This window comes from Ranitomeya imitator, chromosome 4 (genome assembly GCF_032444005.1).
Source record: "Ranitomeya imitator isolate aRanImi1 chromosome 4, aRanImi1.pri, whole genome shotgun sequence".
Classification (NCBI taxonomy): Eukaryota; Metazoa; Chordata; class Amphibia; order Anura; family Dendrobatidae; genus Ranitomeya; species Ranitomeya imitator.
In genome coordinates this window covers 202,813,141-202,831,036 of record NC_091285.1, presented here as the reverse complement: position 1 = coordinate 202,831,036, position 17,896 = coordinate 202,813,141, and the positions used below count along the sequence as shown (strand labels likewise).

Sequence of the window (17,896 nt, the reverse complement as noted above, 5' to 3'; positions counted from 1 at the left end):
TTCAGGCGGATAAACCTGATCGTTGTCCGCCTGAAAGACTGTTTGTTCCGGATAATTGGACCAGTAGAGTCATCTCCGAGGTCCATTCTTCTGCGTTGGCAGGTCATCCTGGAATATTTGGTACTAGAGACTTGGTGGCCAGGTCTTTTTGGTGGCCTTCCTTGTCGAGGGATGTGCGTTCTTTTGTGCAGTCTTGTGAAGTTTGCGCTCGGGCTAAGCCTTGCTGTTCTCGGGCCAGTGGATTGTTGTCACCTTTGCCTATCTCGAAGAGGCTTTGGACGCACATTTCCATGGACTTTATTTCGGATCTCCCTGTCTCTCAAAAAATGTCCGTCATCTAGGTTGTGTGTGACCGCTTTTCTAAGATGGTTCATCTGGTCCCCTTGCCTAAGTTACCTTCCTCCTCTGAGTTGGTCCCTCTGTTTTTTCAGAACGTGGTTCGTTTGCATGAGATTCCGGAGAACATTGTTTCTGACAGGGGATCCCAGTTTGTGTCTAGATTTTGGCGGACGTTCTGTGCTAAGATGGGCATTGATTTGTCCTTTTCGTCTGCATTCCATCCTCAGACGAATGACCAGACGGAACGAACTAATCAGACCTTGGAAACTTATTTAAGGTGTTTTGTTTCTGCTGATCAAGATGACTGGGTTACCTTTTTGCCGCTTGCCGAATTTGCCCTTAATAATCGGGCTAGTTCTGCTACCTTGGTTTCTCCTTTCTTTTGTAATTCGGGGTTTCATCCTCGTTTTTCCTCTGGTCAGGTGGAGCCTTCTGATTGTCCTGGAGTGGACATGGTGGTGGATAGGTTGCATCAGATTTGGAGTCATGTGGTGGACAATTTGAAGTTGTCCCAGGAGAGGGCTCAGCAGTTTGCTAATCGCCGTCGCCGCGTGGGTCCTCGACTTCGTGTTGGGGACTTGGTGTGGTTGTCTTCTCGTTTTGTTCCTATGAAGGTCTCTTCTCCTAAGTTCAAGCCTCGGTTTATCGGTCCCTATAGGATCTTGGAAATTCTTAACCCTGTGTCGTTTCGTTTGGATCTCCCGGCATCGTTTGCTATTCATAATGTGTTCCATCGGTCGTTGTTGCGGAAGTATGAGGTACCTGTTGTTCCTTCGCTTGAGTCTCCTGCTCCGGTGCTGGTGGAGGGAGAATTGGAGTATGTTGTGGAGAAGATCTTGGATTCTCGTGTTTCCAGACGGAAACTTCAGTATTTGGTCAAGTGGAAGGGTTATGGTCAGGAGGATAATTCTTGGGTGGTTGCCTCTGATGTTCATGCTGCTGATTTGGTCCGAGCATTTCATAGGGCTCATCCTGGTCGCCCTGGTGGTTCTCGTGAGGGTTCGGTGACCCCTCCTCAAGGGGGGGGGTACTGTTGTGGATTCTGTTTTTGGGCTCCCTCTGGTGGTTACAGATTGTACTTGGTGACTTGTGTTCTCTGCGGTCTCTGGTGTCCACCTGTTCTATCAGGATATGGGAGTTTCCTATTTAACCTGGCTTTCTTGTCATTTCCTCGCCGGCGATCAATGTAATCAGTGTGTCTTGTTACCTCTTCTTCCCGCTTCTGTAATCTTCAGGACAAGCTAAGTTTTTGATTTTCCTGTTCCACGTTTTGCTTTATTTTTGTTTTAGTCCAGCTTGCAGTTATGTGATTCCTTGTTGCTGGTTGCTCTAGTGGGCTGATATTACTCCTCATGTTCCATGAGTTGGCACATGAGTTCAGGTAATTTCAGGATGGTTTTTTGTAGGGTTTTTCGCTGACCGCGCAGTTCACTTTTGTATCCTCTGCTATCTAGTTTTAGCGGGCCTCATTTTGCTGAATCTGTTTTCATTACTACGTATGTGCTTTCCTCTCATTTCACCGTCATTACATGTGGGGGGCTGCTATTTCTGTGGGGTGTTTCTCTGGAGGCAAGAGAGGTCTTTGTTTCTCCTAATAGGGGAAGCTAGTCCTTCGGCTGGCGCGAGACGTCTAGAATCATCGTAGGCACGTTCCCCGGCTACTGCTAGTGTTGTGAATTAGGTTCAGGATCGCGGTCAGCTCAGTTTCCATCACCCTAGAGCTTGTTCTGTTTTTTGTGTGCTTGTCCTTTTGTGATCCCCTGCCATTGGGATCATGACAGAGTGCCATTTGGAATGCAGACTTAGATGGAATGGTCTGCAGGCGTCACATTGCGTTTGCCGAACCCCTAATGTACCTAAACAGTAGAAATCCCCCACAAGTGACCCCATATTGGAAACTAGACCCCCATGGAACTTATCTAGATGTGTTGTGAGAACTTTGAACCCCCAAGTGTTTCACTACAGTTTATAACGCAGAGCCATGAAAATACAAAATCTTTTTTTTTCCCACAAAAATTATTTTTTAGCCCCCAGTTTTGTATTTTCCCAAGGGTAACAGGAGAAATTGGACCCCAAAAGTTGTTGTCCAATTTGTCCTGAATACGCTGATACCCAATATGTTGGGGTAAACCCCTGTTTGGGCACACGGGAGAGCTCGGAAGGGAAGAAGCACTGTTTTACTTTTTCAACGCAGAATTGGCTGGAATTGAGATCGGACGCCATGTCGCGTTTGGAGAGCCCCTGATGTGCCTAAACAGTGGAAACCCCCCAATTATAACTGAAACCCTAATCCAAACACACCCCTAACCCTAATCCCAACAGTAACCCTAACCACACCTCTAACCCTGACACACACCTAACCCTAATCCCAACCCTATTCCCAACTGTAAATGTAATCTAAACCCTAACCCTAACTTTAGCCCCAACCCTAACCCTAACTTTAGCCCCAACCCTAACTGTAGCCTTAACCCTAGCCCCAACCCTAACTTTAGCCCCAACCCAAACTGTAGCCCTAACCCTAGCCCTAACCTTAGCCCCAACCCTAACTGTAGCCTTAACCCTAGCCCTAACCATAGCCCTAAACCTAACCCTAGCCCTAACCCTAACTGTAGCCTTAACCCTAGCCCTAACCATAGCCCTAACCCTAACCCTAGCCCTAACCCTAGCCCTAACCCTAGCCCTAACCCTAGCCCAAACCCTAACCCTAACCCTAGCCCTAACCCTAGCCCTAATGGAAAAATGGAAATAAATACATTTTTTTTTAATTTTTCCCTAACTAGGGGGGTTTGATTTACTTTTATAGCGGGATTTTTAGCGGATTTTTATGATTGGCAGCCGTCACACACTGAAAGACGCTTTTTATTGCAAAAAATATTTTTTGCGTTACCACATTTTGAGAGCTATAATTTTTCCATATTTTGGTTCACAGAGTCATGTGAGGTCTTGTTTTTTGCGGGACGAGTTGACGTTTTTATTGGTAACATTTTCGGGCACATTACATTTTTTGATCGCTTTTTATTCCGATTTTTGCGAGGCAGAATGACCAAAAACCAGCTATTCATGAATTTCTTTTGGGGGAGGCGTTTATACCGTTCCGCGTTTGGTAAAATTGATAAATCAGTTTTATTCTTCGGGTCAGTACGATTACAGCGACACCTCATTTATATCATTTTTTTTATGTTTTGGCGCTTTTATACGATAAAAACTATTTTATAGAAAAAATAATTATTTTTGCATCGCTTTATTCTCAGGACTATAATTTTTTTTGTTTTTGCTGATGATGCTGTATGGCGGCTCGTTTTTTGCGGGACAAGATGACGCTTTCAGCGGTATCATGGTTATTTATATCTGTCTTTTTGATCGCGTGTTATTCCACTTTTTGTTCGGCGGTATGATAATAAAGCGTTGTTTTTTGCCTCGTTTTTTTTTTTTTTTTCTTACGGTGTTTACTGAAGGGATTAACTAGTGGGCCAGTTTTATAGGTCGGGCCGTTACGGACGCGGCGATACTAAATATGTGTACTTTTATTGTTTTTTTTTTTATTTAGATAAAGAAATGTATTTAGGGGAATAATATATATATATTTTTTTCATTATTTAGGAATATTTTTTTTTATTTTTTTTTTATACATTTTGAAAATTTTTTTTTAACTTTTTTACATTGTCCCAGGGGGGGACATCACAGATCAGTGATCTGACAGTGTGCACAGCACTCTGTCAGATCACTGATCTGACATGCAGCGCTGCAGCCTTCACAGTGCCTGCTCTGAGCAGGCTCTGTGAAGTCACCTCCCTCCCTGCAGGACCCGGATCCGCGGCCATCTTGGATCCGGGGCTTGAGGAAGCAGGGAGGGAAGTAAGACCCTCGCAGCAACGCGATCACATCGCGTTGCTGTGGGGGGCTCAGGGAAGCCCGCAGGGAGCCCCCTCCCTGCGGGAAGCTTCCCTATACCGCCGGCACATCGCGATCATCTTTGATCGCGGTGTGCCAGGGGTTAATGTGCCGGGGGCGGTCCGTGACCGCTCCTGGCACATAGTGCCGGATGTCAGCTGCGATAAACAGCTGACACCCGGCCGCGATCGGCGGCGCTCCCCCCGTGAGCGCCGCCGATCGCGCTGGACGTACTATCCCGTCCGTGGTCATGGGGGCCCACCCCACCTCGACGGGATAGTACGTCCCATGTCAGAAAGGGGTTAAAAAGCTACTCAAGAGGCTAATGCAGGAAACCCTATATAGTCACAGCATCAAAGGCTGGAAGAGGTAGATGGCGATTAATGGAGTGGATATTGTTACCTGTGCAGAGCCGTGGAGGAGATAGAGGCCAGTGCCCTGAGATCAAGCAGGCATATAGCGGCTTGTGGCTGCATTCTCCCAACGCCCGACGAGCGCCGTTTCGCAAGGATGCTTCTTCCGGGGACTTGTGTTTCTTCTGTCAGGTGGGAATGCCGTCAGTAGTGCCCCTACCAGCATGTGCTTGTATTCACACATTTTGCCATCCCGCTCCAGTGACGGAAGTAATAATGGTACTTTGTCTTTGCAGCAGGGATCCAGCAGGGTGGCCACCCAGTAATCTGTAGGGATATGATCTGGGCAACTCTGCAGTCGTTGTGCAGGCACAGCAGACTGTATTGGCTCATCCCGCCCTCTCTCTGTAGGAGTCCCTCAAGGCTCTGTCCTGGGGCCCCTACTTTTTTCCATCTATACCCTTGGCCTAGGACAACTCAAAGTCCCATGGCTTCCAGTATCACCTGTATGCTGATGACACTCAGATCTACCTCTCTCGCCCAGATGTCACCTCTCTGCTGTCCAGAATCCCGAAGTGTCTATCAGCCATATCCTCCTTCTTCACCTCTCGCTTCCTAAAACTCAATGTAGACAATACCAAACTCATCATCTTTCCTCCATCTCGCGTATCCCCCCTACCTGATCTATTATGGTAAGTGGCATCACGCTCTCTCCCACACCTGAAATCCGCTGCCTCGCGGTAACTCTCGACTCTGCCCTGTCCATCAAACCGCACGTCCAGACTCTTGCCGCCTCCAACTCAAACATATTGCCAGAATCTCTCCCTTCCTCTGCCCTCAATCTATTAAAACGCTTGTGCATGCCCTCATCATCTTTCGCCTCGACTACTGCAACATCCTCCTCTGTGGCCTCCCTGCTAAGTCTCTTGCACCACCATAGTCTGTCCTCAACTCTGCTGCCCGGCTAATCCCACCTCTCTCCTCCCCTCTGCAAATCCCTCCACTGGCTCCCATTTCCCCAACGAATCCAGTTCAAACTACTAACATTGATCTACAAAGCCATCCACAACCTGCCCCCCCCCCTCCCTATATCTCTGAACTAATCTCCCAATATCTTCCCTCATGTAATCTTCGATCCTCCCAAGACCTCCTACTGTCCTCCACACATTCATTCCTTACACAACCGCCTCCAAGATTTCTCCCGAATATCCCCCATCCTCTGGAATTCCATGCCTCAACATGTCCGATTATCCACCACCCTCGGATCCTTCAGACGGAACCTGAAAACCCATCTCTTCAGGAAAGCCTACAGCCTGCAATAACCATTCTGCCGCCACGCCATCGCCAGAGCCGCCACCTCGCCCCTACCTTCTGTCTCTTCCCCACTATCCAATAGAATGTAAGTCCGCAAGGACAGGGTCATCTTCCCTTCTGTACCGGTCTGTCATTGTAAATTTGTTCATTGTACATGATATCTATAACCCGGTATGTAACCCTTTTCTCATGTACAGCACCATGTAATTAATGATGCTATATAAATAATAATAATTCATGCCAGGCTGCCCAGAGGCAAAGACAAACTATCCTCTGTGGGAGGTGTATGGTCTACGTCCTCCCTGCCATGCTCCAGTGATGCCCGTGAGCTACTTTGAGTGCCACCCTGTTGTGTTCACGACATGGTGAAGTATTGTTCCACAGAGCTACTCGCCCGTGCATGCTGCAGCTGAATCTCCAGTATTGCTTCTGCTCGCACAGCCTCTACAGTGTATTCAACTTTTCAGTTCCACCTTGTTGATATGTCACATATGAGGCGCTGAGCGAGAAGGCAGAAGTGACGCTGCAGCACAGACAGTCGAGCAGCTGCAGGGTGTGAACGCCATAATCGTACACAGACGACCTCTCACATATGGGTAATTTTTAAGAAAGATTTGCACCACTAAACTTAACACATGTGACAGGCAAGGGATGTGGTCAAACCAGCTAGGCCTAGAGCTGCTACCAGATTTCGCCAGTTATCCCACACCACCAGGCCTGGATTTAGGTCCAGCGGCACCAACCACTCATCAGTCTCGTTTATTCCTTGTCCACAGCTCTTGCGCAGTATGGAACTTGTCCCCCAAAATGATGAGTTTGAGAACAGCATACTGTCTTTTCCCCCTGGCTGTGTTGAAGTTGCTGGTGCAAGTCTTACTGCTAGGTGATGGAGTAAGCGGAGTAGGAGGCCACATGGGCAGAGCAATGTCCAACAATAGATGTAGGACATGTGCTAGAACACCTTCCTCCTGTCCCAGCTGCCACATTTACCCAGTGTGTAGGTAGGGAGATGTAACGTCCCTGCCCATGCTTACTGGTCTACGTATCGGTAGTTATCTGGACCTTGCCACTGATGGCGTTGCACAGTGCACACCTGATTTTGGTTGCAACATGTGTGTGCTGGGCAGGGATGGCCAACTTGAAACATGAGTGGTGGATGGGAACCATGTACTTCGCAACAGCCACCACTTTTTTTTTTAAATGGTTTTTCTCCATCAGCTGGAATGGCAGCGTTTCAAAGGCCAGGAATTGGTAAATGCTGTTATTCAGGACCAGGGCCTGTGGGCGGGTAGTGGGGTATATCCTCTTTCTCTATGGGGTTTGGGTGATGGAGAGATGAACACTTCCATGGGACAGGGTGGAGATGCTTGGTGACACTGCTGGTGGTGGTGCTGTCACATCCTGTCTTTGCGGGTAGGCTGTTGTTCGTTAGCTGGATGAAGAGGTCAAGACCGCAGCAGAAGAGGGAGCAGGAGGAAAGCTCACATCTGTCATGTCTTTTAAGGTGTATACCCTACTGCAGCTCGTAATTAGATCTCAGATGCAGGTGGTGCTCAGGTTAAGAAAATGTTAAAAAAAAAAGAAAAAAAATCAGAAGAGACTGCTTCATGACTTTGGGCTGATACTGCTTGGCCGATTTGCAAGGGGGTGAGGGGGTAGAAAGATGCCCACGGTCCTCAGGTGAAAACTCTGTGCTTTTAGCAGTGGACCCAGTGGAAGGAACTGGAGGCGTTCTCAGCCATCCAATCTAACACCGTCTGCACATGTTCTTGCCTCACTATCCATCCAGCGGTGCTCGTGCCTAGGATATGGTGCACAACATCCCGTGGACTGCATGCACCAGAGGAACGTGTTTCATGTAGACACATAACGGGCACAGATCAACTATGTCATCTCCTTGAAGCAGGTACACCTCCACCATGACCTTCATTTGATGCTCTCCTCATGTCACTCCCCCAACAATAATTCCCAGTAGAGAAGAGGCTGACTTAGGGCACACTGAACCATGCTTCATTACTGGCAGCGTGCATCAGGTTGTTACGGCATGCTGCACAAGGGTGGTAAATAAACAGTATACGGAAATTGTCGACATTTTTCTTTAAAAAAGAAAAAAAAAAGAATTAGTAAAATAGTAAAATTTGATAGTCATCAGTGGTTGATACCCTTTTAAAGGAGAAGTGTAACAATGAATGTAGCTGGCATCTTGGGAGTCTCCCCCGGTCTTTATCAGGCTCAGTATAGGAGGACTCTTACAGCAGTGGATACAGAAAGAGCTCCCACTCTCATCCAGGAGAACGGGATGACTTGTTCTCACTTCTCATTACTACTAGCCCAGGTTTATTAATCTTACAGGACCATTTTCAGTTTTCCATATTACAGAATTGTATCTTTATAAATGTCGCACTGATGGGCCGTATGGCATCCAATGTTTTCTGCTCACACCCATCTGATCTCAGTCACATTGCAGCTGAATACAGATCTGCCCATCCTGAGAACATCATTGCTCCGAGGGCAGGCCGACATTTACAGGATTGCACTCATCTGATTTTTATGCTAACAAAAGCGAGATAAAATGTGAAGTCACATATTATACAGAACTGGCCATAAATAAGACAAGTGATGCAGAACTATCAATATGGGAGGGGGAAACAGTTGTGGCCATAAATATTGCAGCAGTTCATAGATAAGGAGTGTGAGGTTTTATTGTCCTGTGATTTAGGTCTGACCCAGGGTTGTGAAGTCTCCAGGAGGTCGGAGGGGAACATTCCTTAATTGATGGAGCAAGAAAAATACATGCGACACATTCATTCCAGCTCTGTCACAGGTCGTCAGAATTTTGTAAACCATTAGTACAAAAAAATAAAAATGTGAATATTGCCTAACATTACAGAGATACATTATTCCTCTTGAAATTATGCCACAGCCTGTCCAATCAGTGGTGGCATCAGCAGTCAAACCCTCAGCGAAAACCAGCTTATGTCTATTTAAGAAAAAACAATTATGGATTTAAAAAAAAACAAACAAACCATACAGCTAGGCCGGCTGCATGGGCTCCATGGAAGTGCGGGTCCGGTCTACTGGCGAGGACGTCCCTGCAGATAGTTTCCCCAATAACCTGCAATGTGTAAACTCAGCCTGACACAGATCCAACTGCGTTACTCTCCACTAATGTCACCCCGCGCTTAAGAATTATAGAAATGAAAATTCAACTCACAGCTGTCAAACAATTTTATTACAAGTCAAATAGTTAGAAATAAAAGAGAAATATATAAATATATGCATACATACAAATGAATAATAAAGAGTTTAAGAAATCAATACAATGAATTAAACATTAAAGGCAGATTAATGACAAAAAAGCAAAACACATCTTGTACCAAGTCCCCAGTGCTTTAGCTGCAAAAATTGTATTGTGGTGCTTAAAGGGAACCTGTCACCCCCAAAATCGAGGGCGAGCTAAGCCCACCAGCATCAGGGGCTTATCTACTGCATTCTGTAATGCATTCTGTAATGCTGTAGATAAGCCCCCGATGTATCCTAAACAAAGAGAAAAAGAGGTTAGATTATACTCACCCAGGGACAGTCCCGGTCCTGTCCGATGGGCATCACGGTCTGATCCGGCGCCTCGCATCTTCATCAGATGACGTCCTCTTCTTGTCTTCACGCTGTGGCTCCAGCACAAAGTACTGCAGTACGCAGGCCCCAGGCCTCTCTGACCTTTCCCGGCGCCTGCGCACCGCAGCGTGAAGACAAGAAGAGGACGTCATTCTATCAAGATGGGAGGCCCAGGACCGGACGCCCATCAGATCGGACCGCCTGCGTGAGTATAATATAACCTCTTTTTCTCATCTTTTAGGCTACATCGGGGGCTTATCTACAGCATTAAGGAATGCTGTAGATAAGCCCCTGATGCTGGTGGGCTTAGCTCACCGTCGATTTTGGGGGTGACAGGTTCCCTTTAACACATAATTCCTCTCTCATTGAATACACTATCGGGGCCGCGGAGACAGGGGACCGGATGGGGCCGCGGAGACAGGGGACCGCGGAGACCCTAACAAGAGAACATAAATGGAGAGAAAGGGAGTTTTTTTTTTTTGTAGGAATTATACTCATCTATCTGACATTATCAGACGCCCGCAGTGTCATCACTTTGGGTCTTCGCATGGATTGTGGGGGCACAAGCACTCCACTTGGTGAAGAGAAGTCCAGTGATGAAATTACATCTGCAGGGAGGTCACTGCTCTGGGGGACACAGGATGGGGAAAAGCCACAATACCTAGAATAAAACAGAAAGAATCATGCAGAAAACTCGATACAAGTAGTGGCTGACACCAGTGGCCACCAGGCTAATACTGAACAGAACAGCGTGCGAGGAGAGAATAAAGCCCGGGATCTGGAGACATCATCCCTCAACCTACTGTCTCCTTCCCCATAATCCTGTAGAATGTAAGCCCGCAAGGGCAGGGTCCTCGCCCCTCTGTATCAGTCCGTCATTGTTGGTTTGTTTACTGTATGTGATATTTGTAACTTGTATATAACCCCTTCTCATGTACAGCACCATGGAATCAATGGTGCTATATAAATAATAATTATCACGCAGTTTCGCTCCCAGAGGTCATAGGTCAGTTATCAACCTGACGTCATGTGTGCCCAATAATATTAATGAGGAAATTTTTTAAGTAATATTTAAAAAAAAAAAAAAGGACCGACTCCTTACCATCAGGCAGAGATTATCATGTTAAAGGGAACCTGTCACCCCGAAAATCGCGGGTGAGGTAAGCCCACCGGCATCAGGGGCTTATCTACAGCATTCTGTAATGCTGTAGATAAGCCCCCGATGTTACCTGAAAGAGGAGAAAAAGACGTTAGATTATACTCACCCAGGGGCGGTCCCGCTGCTGGTCAGGTCGGATGGGCGTCTCTGGTCCGCTGCGGCGCCTCCCATCTTCATTCCAAGACGTCCTCTTCTGATCTTCAGCCACGGCTCCGGCGCAGGCGTACTTTGCTCTGCCCTCTTGAGGGCAGACAAAGTACTGCAGTGCGCAGGCGCCGGAAAGGTCAGAGGCCCGGCGTCTGCGCACTGCAGTACTTTGTCTGCCCTCAACAAGGCAGAGCAAAGTACGCCTGCGCCGAAGCCGTGGCTGAAGATCAGAAGAGGACGTCTTGGAATGAAGATAGGAGGCGCCGGAGCGGACCGGAGACGCCCATCCGACCTGACCAGCAGCGGGACCGCCCCTGGGTGAGTATAATCTAACGTCTTTTTCTCCTCTTTCAGGTAACATCGGGGGCTTATCTACAGCATTACAGAATGCTGTAGATAAGCCCCTGATGCCGGTGGGCTTACCTCACCCGCGATTTTCGGGGTGACAGGTTCCCTTTAAGTAATATCAATCCCTCAGTTCTCCATCATCATTCATCCCCTCCCCTGCTCGCCCCCACACACGTAGCACTATACTTCCCTGCACCCCCCCACCGCAAGTGACATCACACACTGACCTGCACAGCACGTGACATCAGCCCCCCACACCATGCAGACCCATGCGAATAACATCAGCCTCATTATGCAGGTAGACCCCCTGCACACAGATCCCCCACGCATGCAACATGACCCCCTTCCCAACAGAGACTCCAGCACACAGCTTCTCTTCCCCAGAGACCCCCAGCACGCAGCCCCCCTTCCCGACAGACACCCAGCCCCGCTCGCAAGGAACATGACCCCCTTCCCACAGAGACCCTCAGCATGCAGTCACCCTTCCTCAGGAAGGCCCCTCCAGCATGCAGTCCCACGCAAGCATCACCCCCTTTCCCAGGCAGACCCCCAGCACGCAGTCCCACGCAAGCAACGTCACCCCCTTCTCCAGGCAGACCACCAGCATGCAGTCCCAAGCAAGCATCACCCCCTTCCCCAGGCAGACGACCAGCACGCAGTCCCACGCAAGCAACGTCACCCCCTTCTCCAGGCAGACCACCAGCATGCGGTCCCAAGCAAGCATCACCCCCTTCCCCAGGCAGACGACCAGCACGCAGTCCCATGCAAGCAACATCTCTCCCGGCAGCCCCCCCTTCCAGCATGCACATGCAGCCCCGTGCAAGCAACACCCCTTTCTCCCCAGGCAGACTCCCACTTACCTGATCTGTGACTATGGAGAATGACCCCAAAACACTCCAAATCATGCACGAAATCCCGCCATGACATCCACATTTTTCTTCTCTGTCTGCTCTATGGAAGAAGAGGCGCCGCCCCTTCCGGTCACATGGGCATGACGTCAGCAGAGGTCCTTTAGCCGACTTGGATTTAGCCTCTACCAACATGGCAGCGTCCAGTATCTAACAACGTGGTGTTTACTGCAGTCGAGAAAGTGGAATATTCTATATAACGCTCACCATTGTAGTGATACAGCGTCCTACCTGTCGTCAGCCATGAAGGGGAAGTCATCTCACCATAAGGCCGAGAACACGTATAAGGTAAGCCGGTGTCTGAGCAACGGCTGCCCGGGCACACGTGAGACTGTGCATGGTGGAGTGAGGCTGAAGAGTCGGTGCTGCAGCACTGGAGGTCCTCAGCTCCCACTAGACGTCCGCAGCCCACACTGTGGGTCCCCACCTCCCACAACACGTCCACACCCCACTCTGGAGGTCCCCAGCTTGTACCATACGTCCTGGTCCGCTCTGGAGGTCCCCAGCTTGCACCATACGTCGTGGTCCGCTCTGGAGGTCCCCAGCTTGCACCATACGTCCTGGTCCGCTCTGGAGGTCCCCAGCTTGCACCATACGTCCTGGTCCGCTCTGGAGGTCCCCAGCTTGCACCATACGTCCTGGTCCGCTCTGGAGGTCCCCAGCTTGCACCATACGTCGTGGTCCGCTCTGGAGGTCCCCAGCTTGCACCATACGTCCTGGTCCGCTCTGGAGGTCCCCAGCTTGCACCATACGTCCTGGTCCGCTCTGGAGGTCCCCAGCTTGCACCATACGTCCTGGTCCGCTCTGGAGGTCCCCAGCTTGCACCATACGTCCTGGTCCGCTCTGGAGGTCCCCAGCTTGCACCATACGTCCTGGTCCGCTCTGGAGGTCCCCAGCTTGCACCATACGTCCTGGTCCGCTCTGGAGGTCCCCAGCTTGCACCATACGTCCTGGTCCGCTCTGGAGGTCCCCAGCTTGCACCATACGTCCTGGTCCGCTCTGGAGGTCCCCAGCTTGCACCATACGTCCTGGTCCGCTCTGGAGGTCCCCAGCTTGCACCATACGTCCTGGTCCGCTCTGGAGGTCCCCAGCTTGCACCATACGTCCTGGTCCGCTCTGGAGGTCCCCAGCTTGCACCATACGTCCTGGTCCGCTCTGGAGGTCCCCAGCTTGCACCATACGTCCTGGTCCGCTCTGGAGGTCCCCAGCTTGCACCATACGTCCTGGTCCGCTCTGGAGGTCCTCAGCTTGCACCATACGTCCTGGTCCGCTCTGGAGGTCCCCAGCTTGCACCATACGTCCTGGTCCGCTCTGGAGGTCCCCAGCTTGCACCATACGTCCTGGTCCGCTCTGGAGGTCCCCAGCTTGCACCATACGTCCTGGTCCGCTCTGGAGGTCCCCAGCTTGCACCATACGTCCTGGTCCGCTCTGGAGGTCCCCAGCTTGCACCATACGTCCTGGTCCGCTCTGGAGGTCCCCAGCTTGCACCATACGTCCTGGTCCGCTCTGGAGGTCCCCAGCTTGCACCATACGTCCTGGTCCGCTCTGGAGGTCCCCAGCTTGCACCATACGTCCTGGTCCGCTCTGGAGGTCCCCAGCTTGCACCATACGTCCTGGTCCGCTCTGGAGGTCCCCAGCTTGCACCATACGTCCTGGTCCGCTCTGGAGGTCCCCAGCTTGCACCATACGTCCTGGTCCGCTCTGGAGGTCCCCAGCTTGCACCATACGTCCTGGTCCGCTCTGGAGGTCCCCAGCTTGCACCATACGTCCTGGTCCGCTCTGGAGGTCCCCAGCTTGCACCATACGTCCTGGTCCGCTCTGGAGGTCCCCAGCTTGCACCATACGTCCTGGTCCGCTCTGGAGGTCCCCAGCTTGCACCATACGTCGTGGTCCGCTCTGGAGGTCCCCAGCTTGCACCATACGTCGTGGTCCGCTCTGGAGGTCCCCAGCTTGCACCATACGTCGTGGTCCGCTCTGGAGGTCCCCAGCTTGCACCATACGTCGTGGTCCGCTCTGGAGGTCCCCAGCTTGCACCATACGTCGTGGTCCGCTCTGGAGGTCCCCAGCTTGCACCATACGTCGTGGTCCGCTCTGGAGGTCCCCAGCTTGCACCATACGTCGTGGTCCGCTCTGGAGGTCCCCAGCTTGCACCATACGTCGTGGTCCGCTCTGGAGGTCCCCAGCTTGCACCATACGTCGTGGTCCGCTCTGGATGTCCCCAGCTTGCACCATACGTCGTGGTCCGCTCTGGAGGTCCCCAGCTTGCACCATACGTCGTGGTCCGCTCTGGAGGTCCCCAGCTTGCACCATACGTCGTGGTCCGCTCTGGAGGTCCCCAGCTTGCACCATACGTCGTGGTCCGCTCTGGAGGTCCCCAGCTTGCACCATACGTCGTGGTCCGCTCTGGAGGTCCCCAGCTTGCACCATACGTCGTGGTCCGCTCTGGAGGTCCCCAGCTTGCACCATACGTCGTGGTCCGCTCTGGAGGTCCCCAGCTTGCACCATACGTCGTGGTCCGCTCTGGAGGTCCCCAGCTTGCACCATACGTCGTGGTCCGCTCTGGAGGTCCCCAGCTTGCACCATACGTCGTGGTCCGCTCTGGAGGTCCCCAGCTTGCACCATACGTCGTGGTCCGCTCTGGAGGTCCCCAGCTTGCACCATACGTCGTGGTCCGCTCTGGAGGTCCCCAGCTTGCACCATACGTCCTGGTCCGCTCTGGAGGTCCCCAGCTCCCACTAGATGTCCGTAGCCCACACTGGGGGTCCCCACCTCCCACAACACGTCCTCACCCCACACTGGAGGTCCCCAGCTTGCACCATACGTCCTGGTCCGCTCTGGAGGTCCCCAGCTTGCACCATACTTCCTGGTCCACAGCCCACACTGGGGGTCCCCACCTCCCACAACACGTCCTGGTCCACACTGGAGGACCCCAGCTTGCACTATACTTCCTGGACTGTTCTGGAGGTCCCTGGCTGCACCATACGTCCTGGCCCGCTCTGGAGGTCCCTGGCCTGCACCATACGTCCTGGCCCGATCTGGAGGTTCCCAGCTTGCACCATACTTCCTGGCCCGCTCAGAAGGTCCCCAGCTCCCACTAGACGTCCGCATCCCACACTGGGGGTCCCCACCTCCCACAACACGTCCCCACCCCGCACTGGAGGACCCAAGCTTGCACCATATGTCCTGGCCCGCTCTGGAGATCCCTGGCCTGCACCATATGTCCTGGCCCGCTCTGGAGGTCCCTGGCCTGCACCATATGTCCTGGCCCGCTCTGGAGGTTCCTGGCCTGCACAATATGTCCTGGCTTGCTCAGAAGGTCCCCACCTCCCTCAACATGTCCCCAGCTCGCACTGCGGTCCCCAGCTTGCACCATACGTCCTGGCCTGCTCTGGAGGTCCCCAGCCCGCACTGTCTCTGGAGAAGCCTTATGTTTGTGCTGTTAGGAAGCACCATGCACGGCCAGTGTGTGCACAGCTAGCTGGGGGGCTTGTGCTGGATTTTACCATGGGCTTTGGCCCCAATTATGGTGTCCCCAGTGTTAGTGTACAGGGACATCTCCACACTCCCCAGGATGAAGGATGTCCATTGGCTTCTATGGATAGATTTATCCCTGAACAGCAGTGTGTGGACATCTTCTGACATCTGCTCTTTGGGGGGGGAGGAGGTAGACTTCTGCAGAAGGTACAGTCCTACAGTCGAAAGCTGCTTCACTCATTATGTTGTACCCCAAATGCCACTGATTGCTTCCTCTTATGGAAAAGTTGTATGTTGGGTATAGGTGCAGAATGTATGTAGAAGGGGTTGTCCACTGAAAACAATTATCACCCATCCTTGGTATAGGACAGTGATGGCGAACCTTTTAGAGACCAAGTGCCCAAACTGCACTCTAAAACCCACTTATCTATCGCAAAGTGCCAACACGGCAATTTAACCGGAATACTCCGGTTTTAGATTAGAAAAACAACTACTACATTAGCGCCCTATAGTGTCTATGCTATAGAATAACAAAGAATGATGACCCCATCAGTGTGATTTTTTTTTTTCCAAAGGTAAACCCCTCACAGCTCTCCATACAGTATAATGTGCACAAAATGGCCTCCATACAGTACTTTGGTTCCACATAGTGCTCCATACAGTGTAATGGGCCTCACATAGTGATCCATACAGTATAATGGGGCCCTTCATTTCCGTCCATACAGTATTATGGCCCCAAATAGTGCTTGATACAGTATTTTGGCCCCACATGATGCTCCATACTGTATAGTGGCCCCACATAGTGCTCCATACTGTATAATGGCCACACATGATGTTGCATATTGTATAATAGCCACACTGTTATGATCCGATGACCTTGGAGCTGCATGAAACTTTCTCTGGAGTAGGTGGAAACTGTACTGACCGCAAATCCTAAACTAACACCGCAACTAGAAGTAGCCGTGGGGTGTGCCTAACAAATCCTAGACACCTCGACACAGCCGGAGGACTAAATACCCCTATAGATGGAAATAGGAATTCTACCTTGCCTCAGAGCAGAACCCCAAAGGATAGGCAGCCCCCCACAAATATTGACTGTGAGTAGTAGAGGAAAGACACACGCAGGCATAAAACAGGATTTAGCAAAAGAGGCCACTCTAGCTAAATAGGAAAGGATAGGACAGAATACTAAGCGGTCAGTATTAAAACCCTTCCAAAAATATCCACAGCAGATAATACAAACATTTCCACAATCTAACTAAAGACGTGGAACGTATATCTGCAACTCCTGAGAATCCAACAAGACTAAGTAAATACAGACACAATCTAAGCTGGACAAGAAAAAACAAATGAATAGCACAGAATTATAAAGCACACTGCATGTGTGCCACAGAAACAAAAACCAGCCACTTATCTTTAGCTGATTTAGCAGCAAGGCAGGAGGAACAAGACAGAGATCCAAATCCTCCCCAAACCATGGACAACTGGCAAGGACTAATGAATCCTGCAAACCTAAATACCCCAGTCAGAACTGCAATCAGTAGATACAACTGACCAGGACTGCAACCCAGGGACAACTGCATTACCACCTATAACCACCGGAGGGAACCCACAAGCAGAATTCACAACACCACACATAGTGCTCCATACTGTTTAACGGCCACATATGATGCTGCATACTGTATAATGTCCCCACATAGTGGTCCATGCAGTATAACGGCTCCCCATGATGCTGCATTTAGTATAATGGCCACACATGATGCTCCATACTGTATAATGGCCACACATGATGCTGCATACTGTTTAATGGCCACACACACGATGCTCCATATTGTATAATGGCCACACACGATGCTCCATATTGTATAATGGCCACACATGATGCCCCATATTGTATAATGGCCACACATGATGCTCCATACTGTATAATGGCCCAACATTGTGCTCCATACTGTATAATGGCCCCACATGATGCTCCATACTGTATAATGGCCCCACGTGATTCTGCATATAGTATAATGGCCCCACGTGATGCTGCATACAGTATAATGACCTCACATTAAAAAAATACTCACCTCTACCTGTTCCAATGCTGATCTGGTCTTTTCATATAACTGTCCTAACTGTACACGTGTGCCATCTCTGCAATAGTGCCGCCGTCTCCGTCCTCGCGGGAGAGTGGCCTGATGGGAGAGTTAGGAGCTGAGGAGAGTGGCCGCGGCGCCGGCACTAGTGATGAGCGAGATTACGAGTTGGCTGAGGAGAGTGATGGCGGCGCTAGTTTTGAAGAGATGGCACGCATGCCCACGGGGAGGGCTCTGTGTTCCCCCTCTTGCACGCATGCCATA

The 17,896-nt window shown here is 50.7% G+C and overlaps 1 protein-coding gene and 1 long non-coding RNA gene across 2 annotated transcripts in view; one reads left to right on the top strand and one right to left on the bottom strand.

The window, feature by feature from the left end:
• Window positions 1-9,107: 9,107 nt before the first annotated feature.
• On the bottom strand, window positions 9,108-12,138 carry LOC138674030 (uncharacterized). The gene is made up of 2 exons (XR_011320437.1): window positions 12,027-12,138; window positions 9,108-10,173 (listed from the first exon to the last, which is right to left on the bottom strand). It is a non-coding gene; the product is annotated as an uncharacterized lncRNA (long non-coding RNA).
• A 50-nt stretch (window positions 12,139-12,188) lies between these two features.
• Window positions 12,189-17,896, top strand: part of UTP20 (UTP20 small subunit processome component) — a 183,391-nt gene continuing 177,683 nt past the window's right edge. Inside the window, exon 1 of the mRNA XM_069764293.1 lies at window positions 12,189-12,362. Within this exon, the coding sequence (XP_069620394.1) occupies window positions 12,318-12,362 (45 nt within the window). The 5' untranslated portion in view covers window positions 12,189-12,317. The remainder of the gene's footprint in view (window positions 12,363-17,896) is intronic.